This window comes from Polyodon spathula, chromosome 20 (assembly GCF_017654505.1).
Source record: "Polyodon spathula isolate WHYD16114869_AA chromosome 20, ASM1765450v1, whole genome shotgun sequence".
Lineage (NCBI taxonomy): Eukaryota > Metazoa > Chordata > Actinopteri > Acipenseriformes > Polyodontidae > Polyodon > Polyodon spathula.
The window spans coordinates 16,852,132-16,865,627 of record NC_054553.1 but is presented as its reverse complement, the minus strand read 5'-3'; the positions used below and the strand labels follow the sequence as shown (position 1 = coordinate 16,865,627).

The 13,496-nt window shown below is 45.1% G+C and overlaps 1 protein-coding gene across 1 annotated transcript in view; it reads right to left on the bottom strand.

Moving 5' to 3' along the window:
- dock11 (dedicator of cytokinesis 11) overlaps positions 1 to 13,496 on the bottom strand; it is a 187,251-nt gene that overhangs the window by 135,257 nt on the left and 38,498 nt on the right. Inside the window, exons 2-5 of the mRNA XM_041220293.1 lie at positions 13,183 to 13,299; positions 12,711 to 12,800; positions 11,760 to 11,842; positions 11,595 to 11,661 (exon numbers count right to left, since the gene is read on the bottom strand). Coding sequence (XP_041076227.1) covers positions 11,595 to 11,661; positions 11,760 to 11,842; positions 12,711 to 12,800; positions 13,183 to 13,299 — 357 coding nt within the window. The remainder of the gene's footprint in view (positions 1 to 11,594; positions 11,662 to 11,759; positions 11,843 to 12,710; positions 12,801 to 13,182; positions 13,300 to 13,496) is intronic.

Genomic DNA, 13,496 nt, shown 5'->3' with positions numbered 1-13,496 from the left:
CTGTTGCCAGAACCCCACCAAGGGGAGCTGTCGGGGGGGGGGGGGGGGGGGGGGGGGGGGGGGGGGGGGGGTCTGGAGACCACCACCACCACCCCAGCAGCAGTTTCGCTGCCGGAGATTGTGGGGGAGGTCAGGAGACCTGCTCCCACTGCAGTTTCTTCGCTGCTGGAAGTACTGTGGTCGGAGCCCCACCCAGGGGAGCTGCCGGCTCCGAAGAAGGGGGAGGTCAGGAGACTACCCCCCCAAGCAGCCTTTCCGCTGCCAGGACTACCCTGGCAAGAGTATGCCACCCTGCTGTCAGCATTGCTGCTGACAGCCTTAAAACCTGTGGGCCCCTGGCCCAGGACTTTGTGTGGGACTTTTGGGCTTTTAAGGGGGGAGCTGGTCATTGAGGCCATGTGTGCTTTGCACAGGGGGTGGGGGGGGGTATATGTGACAAAGTTCCCGCCCCTGTGTATATTATTTCTGTTATATGTTGCATGTGGTTTGTTAAATGTTGGTGTATAGTCATTGGTACACGGGATATAAACGGGTCTGTAACACAAGTGTTTCAAATGTACATTTGTATACACAAACCTATTGGTCATTTTGGATTATGCTATTCGTTATCCAGAGGCCATTCCCCTCCGATCTACGTCCGCTAAGTCTGTTGCCAACAAGCTCATGAAGGTTTTCTCCTGGGTGGGGATCCCCAAGGAAATACTGACTGACCAAGGCACCAACTTTATGTCCCCGGTTAATCTGCGGAACATGTAAGCTTTTGGGAATTAAGACCATTAGGACGTCGGTGTTTCATCCTCAGACCGATGGTCTTGTGCAGTGCTTTAATAAAACCCGTTGCGCAGATTTATTAGTGCGTTACTGGGATCAGCTGATTCCTCCCCTTCTCTTTGTGATCAGAAAGGTTCCCCAGGCTTCTACGGGGTTTTCACCATTCAAGCTGTTTTATGGGTGGAGACCCCAGGGTTTACTTGATCTGGTCAGAGACATCTGGGGGGAGCAGCTGGATAATTCGACCAATACCATCCACTATGTGCTGGACCTGCACAAACGTCTTGAGTCTGTAGGAAAATGGGCACATGACAATTTGCAGCAGGCTCAGCACAGACAGAAGACACAGTACAACCGAGGAGCCCGGTTGTGCACATTTCAGCCAGGGGATAAAGTGCATCTATTATTACCTAGTTCTTCTGTCTAAGTGGCAAGGACCCTTTGAGGTTACACGCCAGATTGCGAGGGTGGACTATGAGATCTCCAACTGGAGCGACCGAGAGAGAAACACTATAAACAAGAGAAACAATATAAACCTCCTGAAGCCCTGGTTGCAACCAGAGGCGTTGTTAGCGGTGTTAGTTGTTAGACCTGATATTTCTGTGTTGGTCGGGAAAAGGTTCGGTACAGACTGCAGAGGATCTGAAACCAACACAGAAATGTCAGATTCAGGCTCTGGTGATGGAATTTCCTGACATATTTACTCCCATTCTGGGGTAGACTCGTGTAGCCCATCATCACATTGAAATTGAGCCAGGAGCGTCAGTATGCCAAGGTCCATACCGTATGCCTGAACATAAAAGACAGGCAATAAAGACGGAAATTGATGAAATGCTTAGACTAGGGGTAATAGAAGAGTGCCAAAGTGACTGGAACAGACCTATTGTTTTACTACATAAGCCAGACGGGTCAACTTGATTTTGCATTGACTTCAGGTGAATCAATGAGAAATCGAAGTTTGACACTTATCCTATGCCCCGAGTGGATGAGCTGCTGGACCGTCTAGGCATGGCTCATTTTATGACGACACTGGATTTAACGAATGGGTACTGGCAGATACTGCTGCCCCCGGAATCCAGAGAGAGGAGGGCGATTTCGACTACCTTCAGGTTATACCAGTTAATGACCATGCCCTTTGGGTTGCAGAAGTCTCAAGGAAATTCATGGTTAAATTAATTTTAATATAAGCATTTCCCAGATATTTAATTCAGACTATTGTCTGTGTGACATGCTGTGGTGATTCGGTTGTTAACACCGATTCCAGAACATTCTTAACCAGATCTACTTCAAAGCTTGTTAATTAGACCAAGGCACAGCCCAAACGTAGTGTTAACTCTTTGAAGCTCGCCTTCCAAAATGCTATCTGATTGTCTGGTCTCCTAAGGTGTCATAAAACTTACCAGGCCAATCTACAGTGACTATGCAGTTGTACCATTATTGGTACCATTAAGGTTAGTTAAAATGCTTTAAGAATCATTTTTAATACATAACTTGTGGACACAAGATTAAAAGTTCCCTTTCAATTCGAATGACAACATTTACCGAATGGGAAAGAGCCTCTCTGACCGTCAATCAAATATACAAAAGCTGCCCTATCAGGGCCCTGCTGTGAGGGGGAAGTCCCGCCCACCTCCTGCTGAAGAGGGACGTCCTCACAGTAGCACATCGCCATTTTCTCTCTCATATCTCTGAGACAGGTCATGAATTGCTTTGGTGTTTGCGTCCAAATTTGGTTGGTTTATTTGGTGCTCCAAATAAATTATAAACCACGGAATCATGCTTTCGAGCGTTAGCAACACTGCTCTCACTATAGTCCCCCGTCAGTTTTCTGGCTAGATCTGGTTTCGACCCCTCTTCAGGGATTAGCATGCGGCCATTTTTCTCACTACACGAGGATTTGTGTAGCTGATACACCGTGGTTCTGTAGGAGACTCCACAGGCTCGCGGCATCATCCTCTGCGCCGATTTAATCAGTCAGCGAACTGAGGACTATCCTAGCACAGTTGCGCTTGCCCTCGACGACCACGGCAATTGAATCGGCTGCTTACCTCGGCACCGACCGCGGTTTCCCGCCAACTTGCGAGGCTGAGAAAAACAGTGCCCACCCGGCCCCGGTTGACCCAGAGTTGGCATGAACAGCAGTGTGACCGGTGCTCAGCCAAGCTGCCCAGGCAGGATGAACACAGATCCTGCACTAGGTGCCTCGGGCCATGGCCGGCGGAACAGGGGGGAAAGGGGACCCGCTTCCTCCAGCAGAGATGTCATCCACAACATGCCCTCCCCTTATGCCAGGACTTCAAGGATTTGGTGAGCTCCTCCTGGGGAAACCCAGCGTCTGTGCCCTCAGCCACCAGAACAGCGGAGTCTCTGCTGCACACCGCAGGAGCTCAAGAAGCAGGCCTAGAGGCATTCCCCACCATCGGGGACAATGGTCAAGGTGCTGGTACAAGGTTCCATCTTTACCAATGGAACATGGACCCAACATGCCCGTCAAAGCCCTGCAGAACAACGGACGCGATGCTAAAAAAGGCATACGTGTCGGCAGTGCTGTCCGTATGAGCAGCAAATGCCATGGCCATACTGGTGCTCTACCAGAGCCAGTTGGTGGAGAGGCTGCAGGACAGAGCCAATGAGGCAGACACAGGGGAGCTCCAGGTGATGGCTAAGGCAATGAATGACCTAATAGGGGAGTTAGGTCAGGCATCAGGGAGGTCGCTGGCAGCGATAGTGACCGCGCGCCGGCATTTGTGGCTGACGCAAGCTAAGGTCGTAGAGACCAAAAAGGTGACACTGCTGGATGCCCCCTACACCGGGGCAGACTTTCGGGGTGACCATTGATGTGAGCCTTGAGAGGTCCCACAAGTCCCACAAGGCCACGGAGATAAAAGGGTCTGAACATCGCCCTCCACCCCAGAGTAGACAATCAGGCAAAGGCAGAGGCAGGGCCAGCGGTAGGGGATCACAGCAGGCCAGGGGTAAACGGTTCTCCGGCTGGAGACCGAGGCTGGGGGAGACCGCCCATAAGGGGCCCTGGCTGCCACCAAACCTCCCCACAACTGGACTGACCAACAGCAATGACCCATGGCAAGGCTTCACCCAGGACTCCTGGGTGCTATCGACTATGAGACATGGATACACTCTACAATTGCGCATAGGTCCGCCACCCTTCAAGGGTGTGCTCCTCACCACCGTCGAACCAGCAAGGGCGATACTCCTTCAACAGGAGATCACCAATCTTCGAAGGAAGAATGCTGTACAACTTGTTCCTCAAACAGAGGAAGTTCAATATGTTGACAGCACAGCGTATCCTTCAGTCCGTCCAAACGGGAGACTGGTTCACATCGATTGACCTGCAAGATGCCTACTTTCGCGTCCCGATCCATCCCGTGCACAGAAAACATCTGCGCTTCGCCTTACAAGGCAATGCGTACGAATTCTGCGTGCTGCCATTTTGCCATTTTCACAGTGCGTGGATGCAGCACTGGCTCCACTCAGACTGCAGGGTATTCGGATCCTAAACTATCTGGACGATTGGTTAGTTTGCGTGCATTCAAAAGCATGCGCAGAGGCACAAACAAAACAGGTCTAGACCATGTGGAGAAGTTAGGGCTCTCAATACATCAACAGAAGAGCAACTTCGTACCGTCTCAGTCCACAGCATTCCTGGGGAACAAACTGTACTCTGTGAGCATGCTTGCCTCACTGTCGGAAGACAGGATTCGGTCGTTGGAGACCACACTCTCCCTATTCAGAGAGGACGTTCTCCTACAGGTCAAAGTATATCAAAGGTTGTTGGGGCTGATGGCAGGCGCTTCGAGAATCCTTCCCACTGGAGCTGCTGAGAATGCGCCCGCTTCAAGCCTGGGTGAATACGCTCAAGGTTGCACCTGGTCCAAGATCGGTACCAGCTGGTGCGAGTGTCCAGACAATGCCCAAAGACACTGGAGTGGTGGCTCCGTCCCAGCAATTTGCGTCTACAGAGGCCTCCAGCCTAGGCTGGGGAGAGGAATAAGAGGTCAGTGGAAGGGACATTGGCAGCAAGCATACATAAATGTGCAAAATCTGCAAGCAGTGAGCCTGGCGTTATTACATTTTCGCCAGCAATTAGTGCACAAACATGTGCTGGTCAGGACAGACAACACCATAGTGGTAGCCCATATAAATCACAAAGACGGCCTGCGCTCACCGGGCCTTCACCACGCAGCGCACAGACTCCTGTCCTGGATGCACAGAAACTTGCGTTCCATCAGGGCAGTTCACCTCCCCGGTGTGGACAACAAGGCAGCAGACCTCCTGTCAAGAGGAGCTCCAAACAGCTTGGAGTGGAGGCTGCATCGTCAAATGGTGGAACTGATTTGGGACAGGTTTCGCCCGGCACGAGTCGACCTCTTTGCCACAGCCGAGTCCACTCATTGCCCCCTATGGTTCTCCATGGAGAGAGACAGTGGTGCCCTGGGAGTAGATGCGCTAGCTCACCCCTGGCCACAGGGGCTCTTGTATGCGTTCCCTCCGCTACCATTAATACCCCTGACACTAGAGAGGATCAGGGTGGAGAGAGCACAGGTTCTGCTGGTTGCACCCAGATTGCCAAGATGCCCCTGGTTTGCTCTCCACTCAGAAGTGTTGGGGCAGCCGTGGCAGCTCCCGCTGCGCAAGGACCTCCTGAGCCAAGCGGAGGGGCTATTATGGCACCCGAACCCAGCCCAGCTCCACCTCTGGATCTGGCCGTTGAACGGAGCCATCTATTCAGACGAGGTTTGCCAGATGCAGTAGTAGAAACACTACAGTCTGCTAGGACGCCGAGCACTAGAGCCCAGTACTCATACAAATGGAACGTTTTCCAAGACTGATGCCTTGTCAAAGGTCACGATCCGGTGACTTGCCCAATTGAGACGATATTAACCTTCTTACAACACTTGTTTGACACAGGAAAATCAGCATCCACTTTGAAGGTATACCTGGGAGCAATATTAGTGTGCCATGACAAATTTGACTCGGAGTCCCCTGGGGCACATCCTGGCAGTGCAATTTCTTAAATGGGCTCCGAGGCTTCGTCCTCCCATGAAAAGTACGGTCCCCGAGTGGGATCTAGAACAGGTACTGCGGCCCCTTATGGGTCCCCCATTTGAGCCCATGGCATCAGCAGAACTGCACCCTGTTTCATTAAAAGTGGCATTTTTAATAGCCATTACATCTGCCAGACAAGTAAGTGAGCTTCATGCACTGTCCATCAATGACACATGTATCGCTTTCACAGGAAGTGATTCGCGGGTAACATTAAGAAGAAAAGAAGAAATCCATCCTTTTTGCCAAAGGTGATATCCTTATTCCATATTAACCAATCAGTGGTTTTGGAAACTATCAGTTTCGGAAGCTCTCTGGGCTCTCTCTGGATTCGTACTGTCTAGATTCGCTCTTGCTCGCTGGATTCGTTCTTTCTTCAAAAGATCTCATCGCTCTCAACTCAAACTCTGAAGTTCTTCAATGAAGATGCAACAATGTGTTCTTCAAAGCTGTCCAGGAGAAGATGGGCTCCATCCGGAATGACAAAAGCTTTTGCCTACACACTTCATGGAGATGCTGTGCTGCTGCACAACTAACTTCCACAGAGAGGACAACCGTGTTAAGAAGACTTTGTTTTAAACATTGCACCAACAGAATAAGTATCAAATTTATATCGTGTGTTTACAAGTAACTGAACTGAAGCCATGCTATTGAAATCGTCACAATACGTAATGTGCGTCTATTCAACTAGATGCTGGAACACTGTACATGTGTACTTAGCCACTTGGAAGCTTGCGCATGTATATGTAATGCGTGACTGAACCAAACAATGCATGATGAACTATAAAGACTGCTTCAATAATGCAGAACTCTATCACCAGAAAGCACATCAAGTATTCCGTTATGAACATTTAACAATGCATTACTTTTCCTTGAATGATTTATTTTGTTTCTTCTTTATACATGTTTTTAACTATGAAGCCTAACCTTTATTCTTCTTCCTTTGAGAATATGAATAAATGTAATAAGACATGGTGCACACGGGAAGGCTTCACCTATCTTGATCATTGGACCACATTCTACAACAAGGACTATCTGTATAGACGGGATGGACTGCATTTAAATAACAAGGGAACCAGTCTACTTGGAGAAAAGATCCTCGAGCAGGTTCAGAAGCATTTAAACTAGAAAAGAAGGGGGGAGAAATCAACAAAAAACAGAAGGGGGACTGCATCAAAACAAGAACAACAACTCAGATAAGACAACCATTAAATGTATTGGTATCTAAATGCTAGAAGTATCAGAAACAAAATTCTAGAACTTGAAGCTACTGCACTAACAGGTAACTATGATGTGATAGGTGTTACAGAAACGTGGTTGTCTGAGAGTGATAGGGACGAATATAATATTTGTGGGTATACACGGTATAGGAAAGACAGGCAGAACAGAAGAGGAGGAGGGGTAGCGCTATATATAAGAAACAGTCTTGAAGCCCAGGTGTTAAACCTGGACAAAGAAAATAAAACCGAATCAATATGGGTCAGAATAACGGACAAAAATTCAAAGGGCATAATAATAGGAGCATGCTATAGACCGCCAGATTCAGACGGTGAGCAAAATAATCTGTTATACAATGACATTAGAAATGCGTGTAGCAAAGGAGAAGCCATACTAATGGGGGATTTCAACTTCCCCCAAATAAAATGGGAAAACCCGGTGGGTAGCGCGAAGGATGAAATAGAAATGGTGGAAATGACAAATGACTGCTTCCTAACACAATTTGTCAAGGCACCGACTAGAGGGGAGGCATGCCTTGATTTAGTCTTTTCAAATAACGAAGATAGAATAACTAAAACAGAGGTCAGAGAACCACTGGCAAACTCAGACCACAACATGGTCTCATTTGAAGTGTTTTTTAAATCCCCAAAAGTAATGACTAAAGCTAAGGTTTACAATTTTAGAAAAGCAAACTATGAAGGTATGAAACAGAGACTAACAGAAGTAGATTGGAGTAAAATAGAGAAAACACCCACAGAAGAAGGATGGTTGTTCTTCAAAAATGTAGTACTAGAGGCGCAAAACAATTATATCCCTAAAGTAGACAAATCTAAAAAAAAACTAAATTGCCAAAATGGTTTAATAGATCAATTAAAAAAAATATTCAGCGAGAAAAGGCACTTTACAGAGCATTAAAAAAGGACCAAAAAGAAAGTATGCTGAAAGAGTACACAGAGCTGCAAACGCAAGTCAAAAAGGAAGTTAGAAAGGCCAAGAGAGAAATAGAAATGAACATTGCTAAGGGAGCTAAAACCAATTCCAAAATGTTTTTCCAATATTACAACAGCAAGCGAACATTCAAAGAGGAGATTAAATGTTTAAGAGATACAAATGGCAAAATCGTAGAGGAAGAAAAAAAAAATAGCAAATATATTAAATGATTACTTTTCACAAGTTTTTTACAAAGGAAGATACTGACAACATGCCCCACATGTCATCCAGTTCCTATCCAGTTTTAAATAACTTTAGCATAACTGAGGCAGAAGTGTTAAAGGGACTAGGAGCTCTTAAAATAAACAAATCCCCTGGGCCGGATGAGATCCTCCCAGTAGTACTCAAAGAAATGAAAGAAGTAATTTACAAACCGCTAACCAAGATCATGCAGCAGTCTCTTGACACAGGGGTGGTACCGACAGACTGGAAAATTGCAAACGTAATACCGATCCACAAAAAGGGAAACAAAACTGAACCAGGTAACTACAGACCAGTAAGCCTGACTTCTATTATATGTAAACTTATGGAAACTATAATAAGATCCAAAATGGAAAATTACCTATATGGTAACAGGGTCCTGGGAGACAGTCAACATGGTTTTAGGAAAGGGAGATCGTGTCTAACTAACTTGCTTGATTTTTTTGAGGATGCAACATCGATAATGGATAATTGCAAAGCATATGACATGGTTTATTTAGATTTCCAGAAAGCTTTTGACAAAGTCCCGCACAAAAGATTAATTCTCAAACTGAACGCAGTTGGGATTCAAGGAAATGCATGTACATGGATTAGGGAGTGGTTAACATGTAGAAAACAGAAAGTACTGATTAGAGGAAAAACCTCAGAATGGAGTGTGGTAACCAGCGGTGTACCACAGGGATCAGTATTAGGTCCTCTGCTATTCCTAATTTACATTAATGATTTAGATTCTGGTATAGTAAGCAAACTTGTTAAATTTGCAGACGACACAAAAATAGGAGGAGTGGCAAACACTGTTGCAGCAGCAAAGGTCATTCAAAATGATCTAGACAAGATTCAGAACTGGGCAGACACATGACAAATGACATTTAATAGAGAAAAGTGTAAGGTACTGCACGCAGGAAATAAAAATGTACATTATAAATATCATATGGGAGATACTGAAATTGGAGAAGGAATCTATGAAAAAGACCTAGGAGTTTTTGTTGACTCAGAAATGTCTTCATCTAGACAATGTGGGGAAGCTATAAAAAAGGCTAACAAGATGCTCGGATACATTGTGAAAAGTGTTGAATTTAAATCAAGGGAAGTAATGTTAAAACTGTACAATGCACTAGTAAGACCTCATCTTGAATATTGTGTGCAGTTCTGGTCACCTCGCTATAAAAAAGATATTGCTGCTCTAGAAAGAGTGCAAAGAAGAGCGACCAGAATTATTCCGGGCTTAAAAGGCATGTCATATGCAGACAGGCTAAAAGAATTGAATCTGTTCAGTCTTGAACAAAGAAGACTACGTGGCGACCTAATTCAAGCATTCAAAATTCTAAAAGGTATTGACAGTGTCGACCCAAGGGACTTTTTCAGCCTGAAAAAAGAAACAAGGACCAGGGGTCACAAATGGAGTTTAGAAAAAGGGGCATTCAGAACAGAAAATAGGAGACACTTTTTTACACAGAGAATTGTGAGGGTCTGGAATCAACTCCCCAGTAATGTTGTTGAAGCTGACACCCTGGGATCCTTCAAGAAGCTGCTTGATGAGATTTTGGGATCAATAAGCTACTAACAACCAAACGAGCAAGATGGGCCGAATGGCCTCCTCTCGTTTGTAAACTTTCTTATGTTCTTATGTTCTTAATAATTTTTATTGTTGGATGAGAATATGAATAAATGTAATAATCTGGATAAATGTGTATAAATGTGTATACACATTTATACACATTTATGATATGATTTTCATCATGACTCTAGGGATAATTAAGCCAGAATCGCTGGTTCTTATTGAGTTATTGTGTTTGTTATGGCTAATAATTACATTATGAGCTGTAATGGGTATTTCCTTTAATGGTAATTGGCGAGGACACAGTTGTGACATAAATCCTAGCTATACAACGTAAATATGCACAACAGGAGCACCAGCCACTATCCAGCGGATGATGGATCACATCTTGTAGCTCCATCAGCAGTATGCCACTGCTTACATAGATGACGTCGTTATCCACGGTAAGGATTGGCCAGATCAGTGCTAAGGTGAAAGCCTCGGCTGACTGGCTGGTCCCTATGACCAAAACCCTGATGCGTTCTTTCTTGGGACTAGTGGGCTATTATAGGAAGTTTATTCCGAGCTTCACCACACTCACTGCTACCTTGACAGACCTCACACGGAAGGCTGCCCCAAATATAGTTCAGTGGATGGAGTCATGCCAGAGGGCCTTTCTCACTCTGAAGCGGAGACTGTGTAGGAAGCCAGTGCTGTGCAGTCCGGATTTCAGTAAGAGGTTCACCCTGTAGACGGATGCGTCAGAGATAGGTCTCGGGGCAGTGTTGTATCAGGAGGTCCGGGGAAGCGAGCACCCGGTCCTGTACATCAACAGGAAGCTCCTTCCCTGTGTGTCTCACAGTATGGACAGTCGTCACTCTGGTACTACCTCCTGGGGCAAAACTTCACCCTAGTTAAAGAGTATGCCCCCTTAGCATGGCTTCACCGAATGAAGGACAGCAATGCCAGAATCACATGGTGGTATTTGGCCCTGCAGCCCTATGCCTTCAGGATTGTCAACCAAGCAAGAAAGCTGCATCAAAACGCAGACTTTTTCTCTCGGGAAGTCATGGGGGTGTAGGATTTTCGGTGTATTCACAGTGCTGTGGGAAGAGAGCAGCAGCCGTTCAATATTCGCCTGTTGGTCATGGCAATGACACAGAGAGGTGGGGAAGAGGCTGTGTGGGCTTTCCCTCTCTCTGAGTGGCTGAGAGGTGGGTCTCGGGGGGTATGCTAGCCCTATAAAATAACAGTCTTCTGTTCCACAGGTCTGCCTTTCTAAGACATGCTGAGTGTGCAGAAGCTCTGGTCCAGGACCAAGAACGGCCGGGAGAAGAACCGGGTAAGAAATCCGAAAGAAAACAAAACAAAACAAAAGTAGTGATAGTGGGGAAACCTTGGGCAGACCCCATAAGTGTGCAGCAAGGGAGCAGCAAGTGTAGGACGAAGACCCGGGCCATGCGGGTAACGAAGGTTGTAGTTTGATTACCATGTTTTATTTTCCCTTTTTCTTTCGCCTTTTGTTTTGATTATTCTTTTGAGCACCTGTGAGTGCGCCCGCCCTTGAACTCTGTACCGCCTCTGGTATTCCTGTGGTCCTGTCTACCACTGTTTTCAAGTACAACTTTTTGTCTCCCCTGTGTCAGTGAATTACCGACCACCCTTCTGCGATTCATATAACTGATATATACAGGCATGCTTAACAGGTTGTCCTGCGATTCATATAACTGCTGTATACAGGCATATTTAACAGGGTGTTCTGCTATTCCTATAACTGCTATATACAGGCATGTTTAACAGGGGTTCTGCCTACCTCATCCTTTGCGTCTTCATCAATTTCAAAGGCTTGAGTTGGAAGTTTTTCTGACTTAAGGCTTTTGCTGTAAAGCACAATAATAGTAAAAAAAAACCTATTTGAAACCAAACAGAAACATAACTATGTTGTAATGATCCAACTTTTGAAAGGCTTCAGACTTACCAAGGAAGCATCCTGAAATCTCCTGAGTAAGCTTCATATTTGTAGTTGACTACATGCCAGTCCATGTTGTAAGTTTTTATACACTGTAATCAAATGAGGTACTGTTAGTTATCTCATTGTAAATAACAGAAAATAACACCTCCAACTGTACACCTCCAGTACTACCTATTTGGATGAATCTTTAGAACCGAACATGAATTCTCTTCATAATGTTCATAAAATATGATTACATCCATGTAAACAAATTGAATAATAAAAAGTATGCATTTCAGCACTTTTAAATGTCTAAACTAACTTTAGATGGAGCTTAGAATTGTTCTTTTACATATAGCTGGCAAAGTACTCAGTCAGTTATATCACAGCCTACTCTAGCTGGCAATTATTGCATTGCAAAGCCAAGCTCAGGATCAGGAGAGTTATACTAGGTGTACACTTTTGTATACACATAGTGCCCCAGGGTATAGTGTAAAGGAATGGTATATCGGAGGGTGTTGTTTGTAAACATGCAATGTGAAAACAATGTGTACAATGTGCAGAGGTATAAACAATGTGTACAATGTGCAGAGGTATAAACAATGTGTACAATGTGCAGAGGTATAAACAATGTGGCACTGAAACAAGTAATTAAACGGTAATGGAACTGTACTGAGAGAATCATAGACAATAGCTGTGTCCTATCTAAATACGCTACTTATGTCAAAGTAGAGGACCACTTATAAGAAACAACTTATAAGTTCCTCAGAGGGACGCTTAGCTCTGTGTGCATTGACGCTTAGCTTCTGTTAAGCATTAGCCCATATAAAGATATGCCACGTACAGTGTGCAGTATGAGGACAACTTAAATTTAATCTCTTTTTGCCATAAGCGCAAGCCAGATGATAACATGCAAGCATACACTCAGGAGTTTCTGTTTCCTACTCATTATAGCAAATATTCTTCTGAAAATTATACCTCTTTGGCAAACAAGCTTCGGGCCTCTTTTTCTGCATTCTGTGGCACTGAAGAATGTACAGTCCTTCTGGGACGAGGAATCGACGAGACCTAGACAATTAAATCAGTGGCATCCTAACATTGCAGTCCATCACACAATGTAATCTTGCATTAAATTAAATTAAAGTGCAGTCCATCACACAATATAATGTTGCATTAAAGTGCAGTGTCCCACCTGCTTTTTAATATGGTGACTACCTTATAAGCCCATGCAAAAAATATAGTCTCTACAGGTATAACATGTTTATCATATTATCATTTACCAAAAACATAATTTCACTTTTCTACCCCAGTAATTGAATGCAAGTTGATTATAGTTTAGGGTGCTTTCTGACAATGCACATTACCCCCAATAGGGTACACCAGGGAAGGATGGTGATTATGTCACCGATGTGGGGCAGTGCAGTTTTAACAGATACAAGAAGAAGCATACCAACACATCGTCGATGGGAAACAGCAGCAGGTCTCTGTGAGGGTCGCTGTGAATCTGCACTTTTCTTTGGATGATAACATTCTCATAATCCAGGGGATCAATTATCTTCGGCTTTTCCTGTAAAACACAGAACACGTAAACACACACAGCATTGCAGTTCAAACAAAACAGCAGCGAAATGCAGCTTCATATATTCATAGAGGAATGAAGCAGAGACATAACACCGAATTGCAGCTTCATATATTAATACAGGAATGAAGCCAGATCCACCCCAGTCCTCTGCAAGTGAGGGAGAGCCACACCAGTCCCCTGCA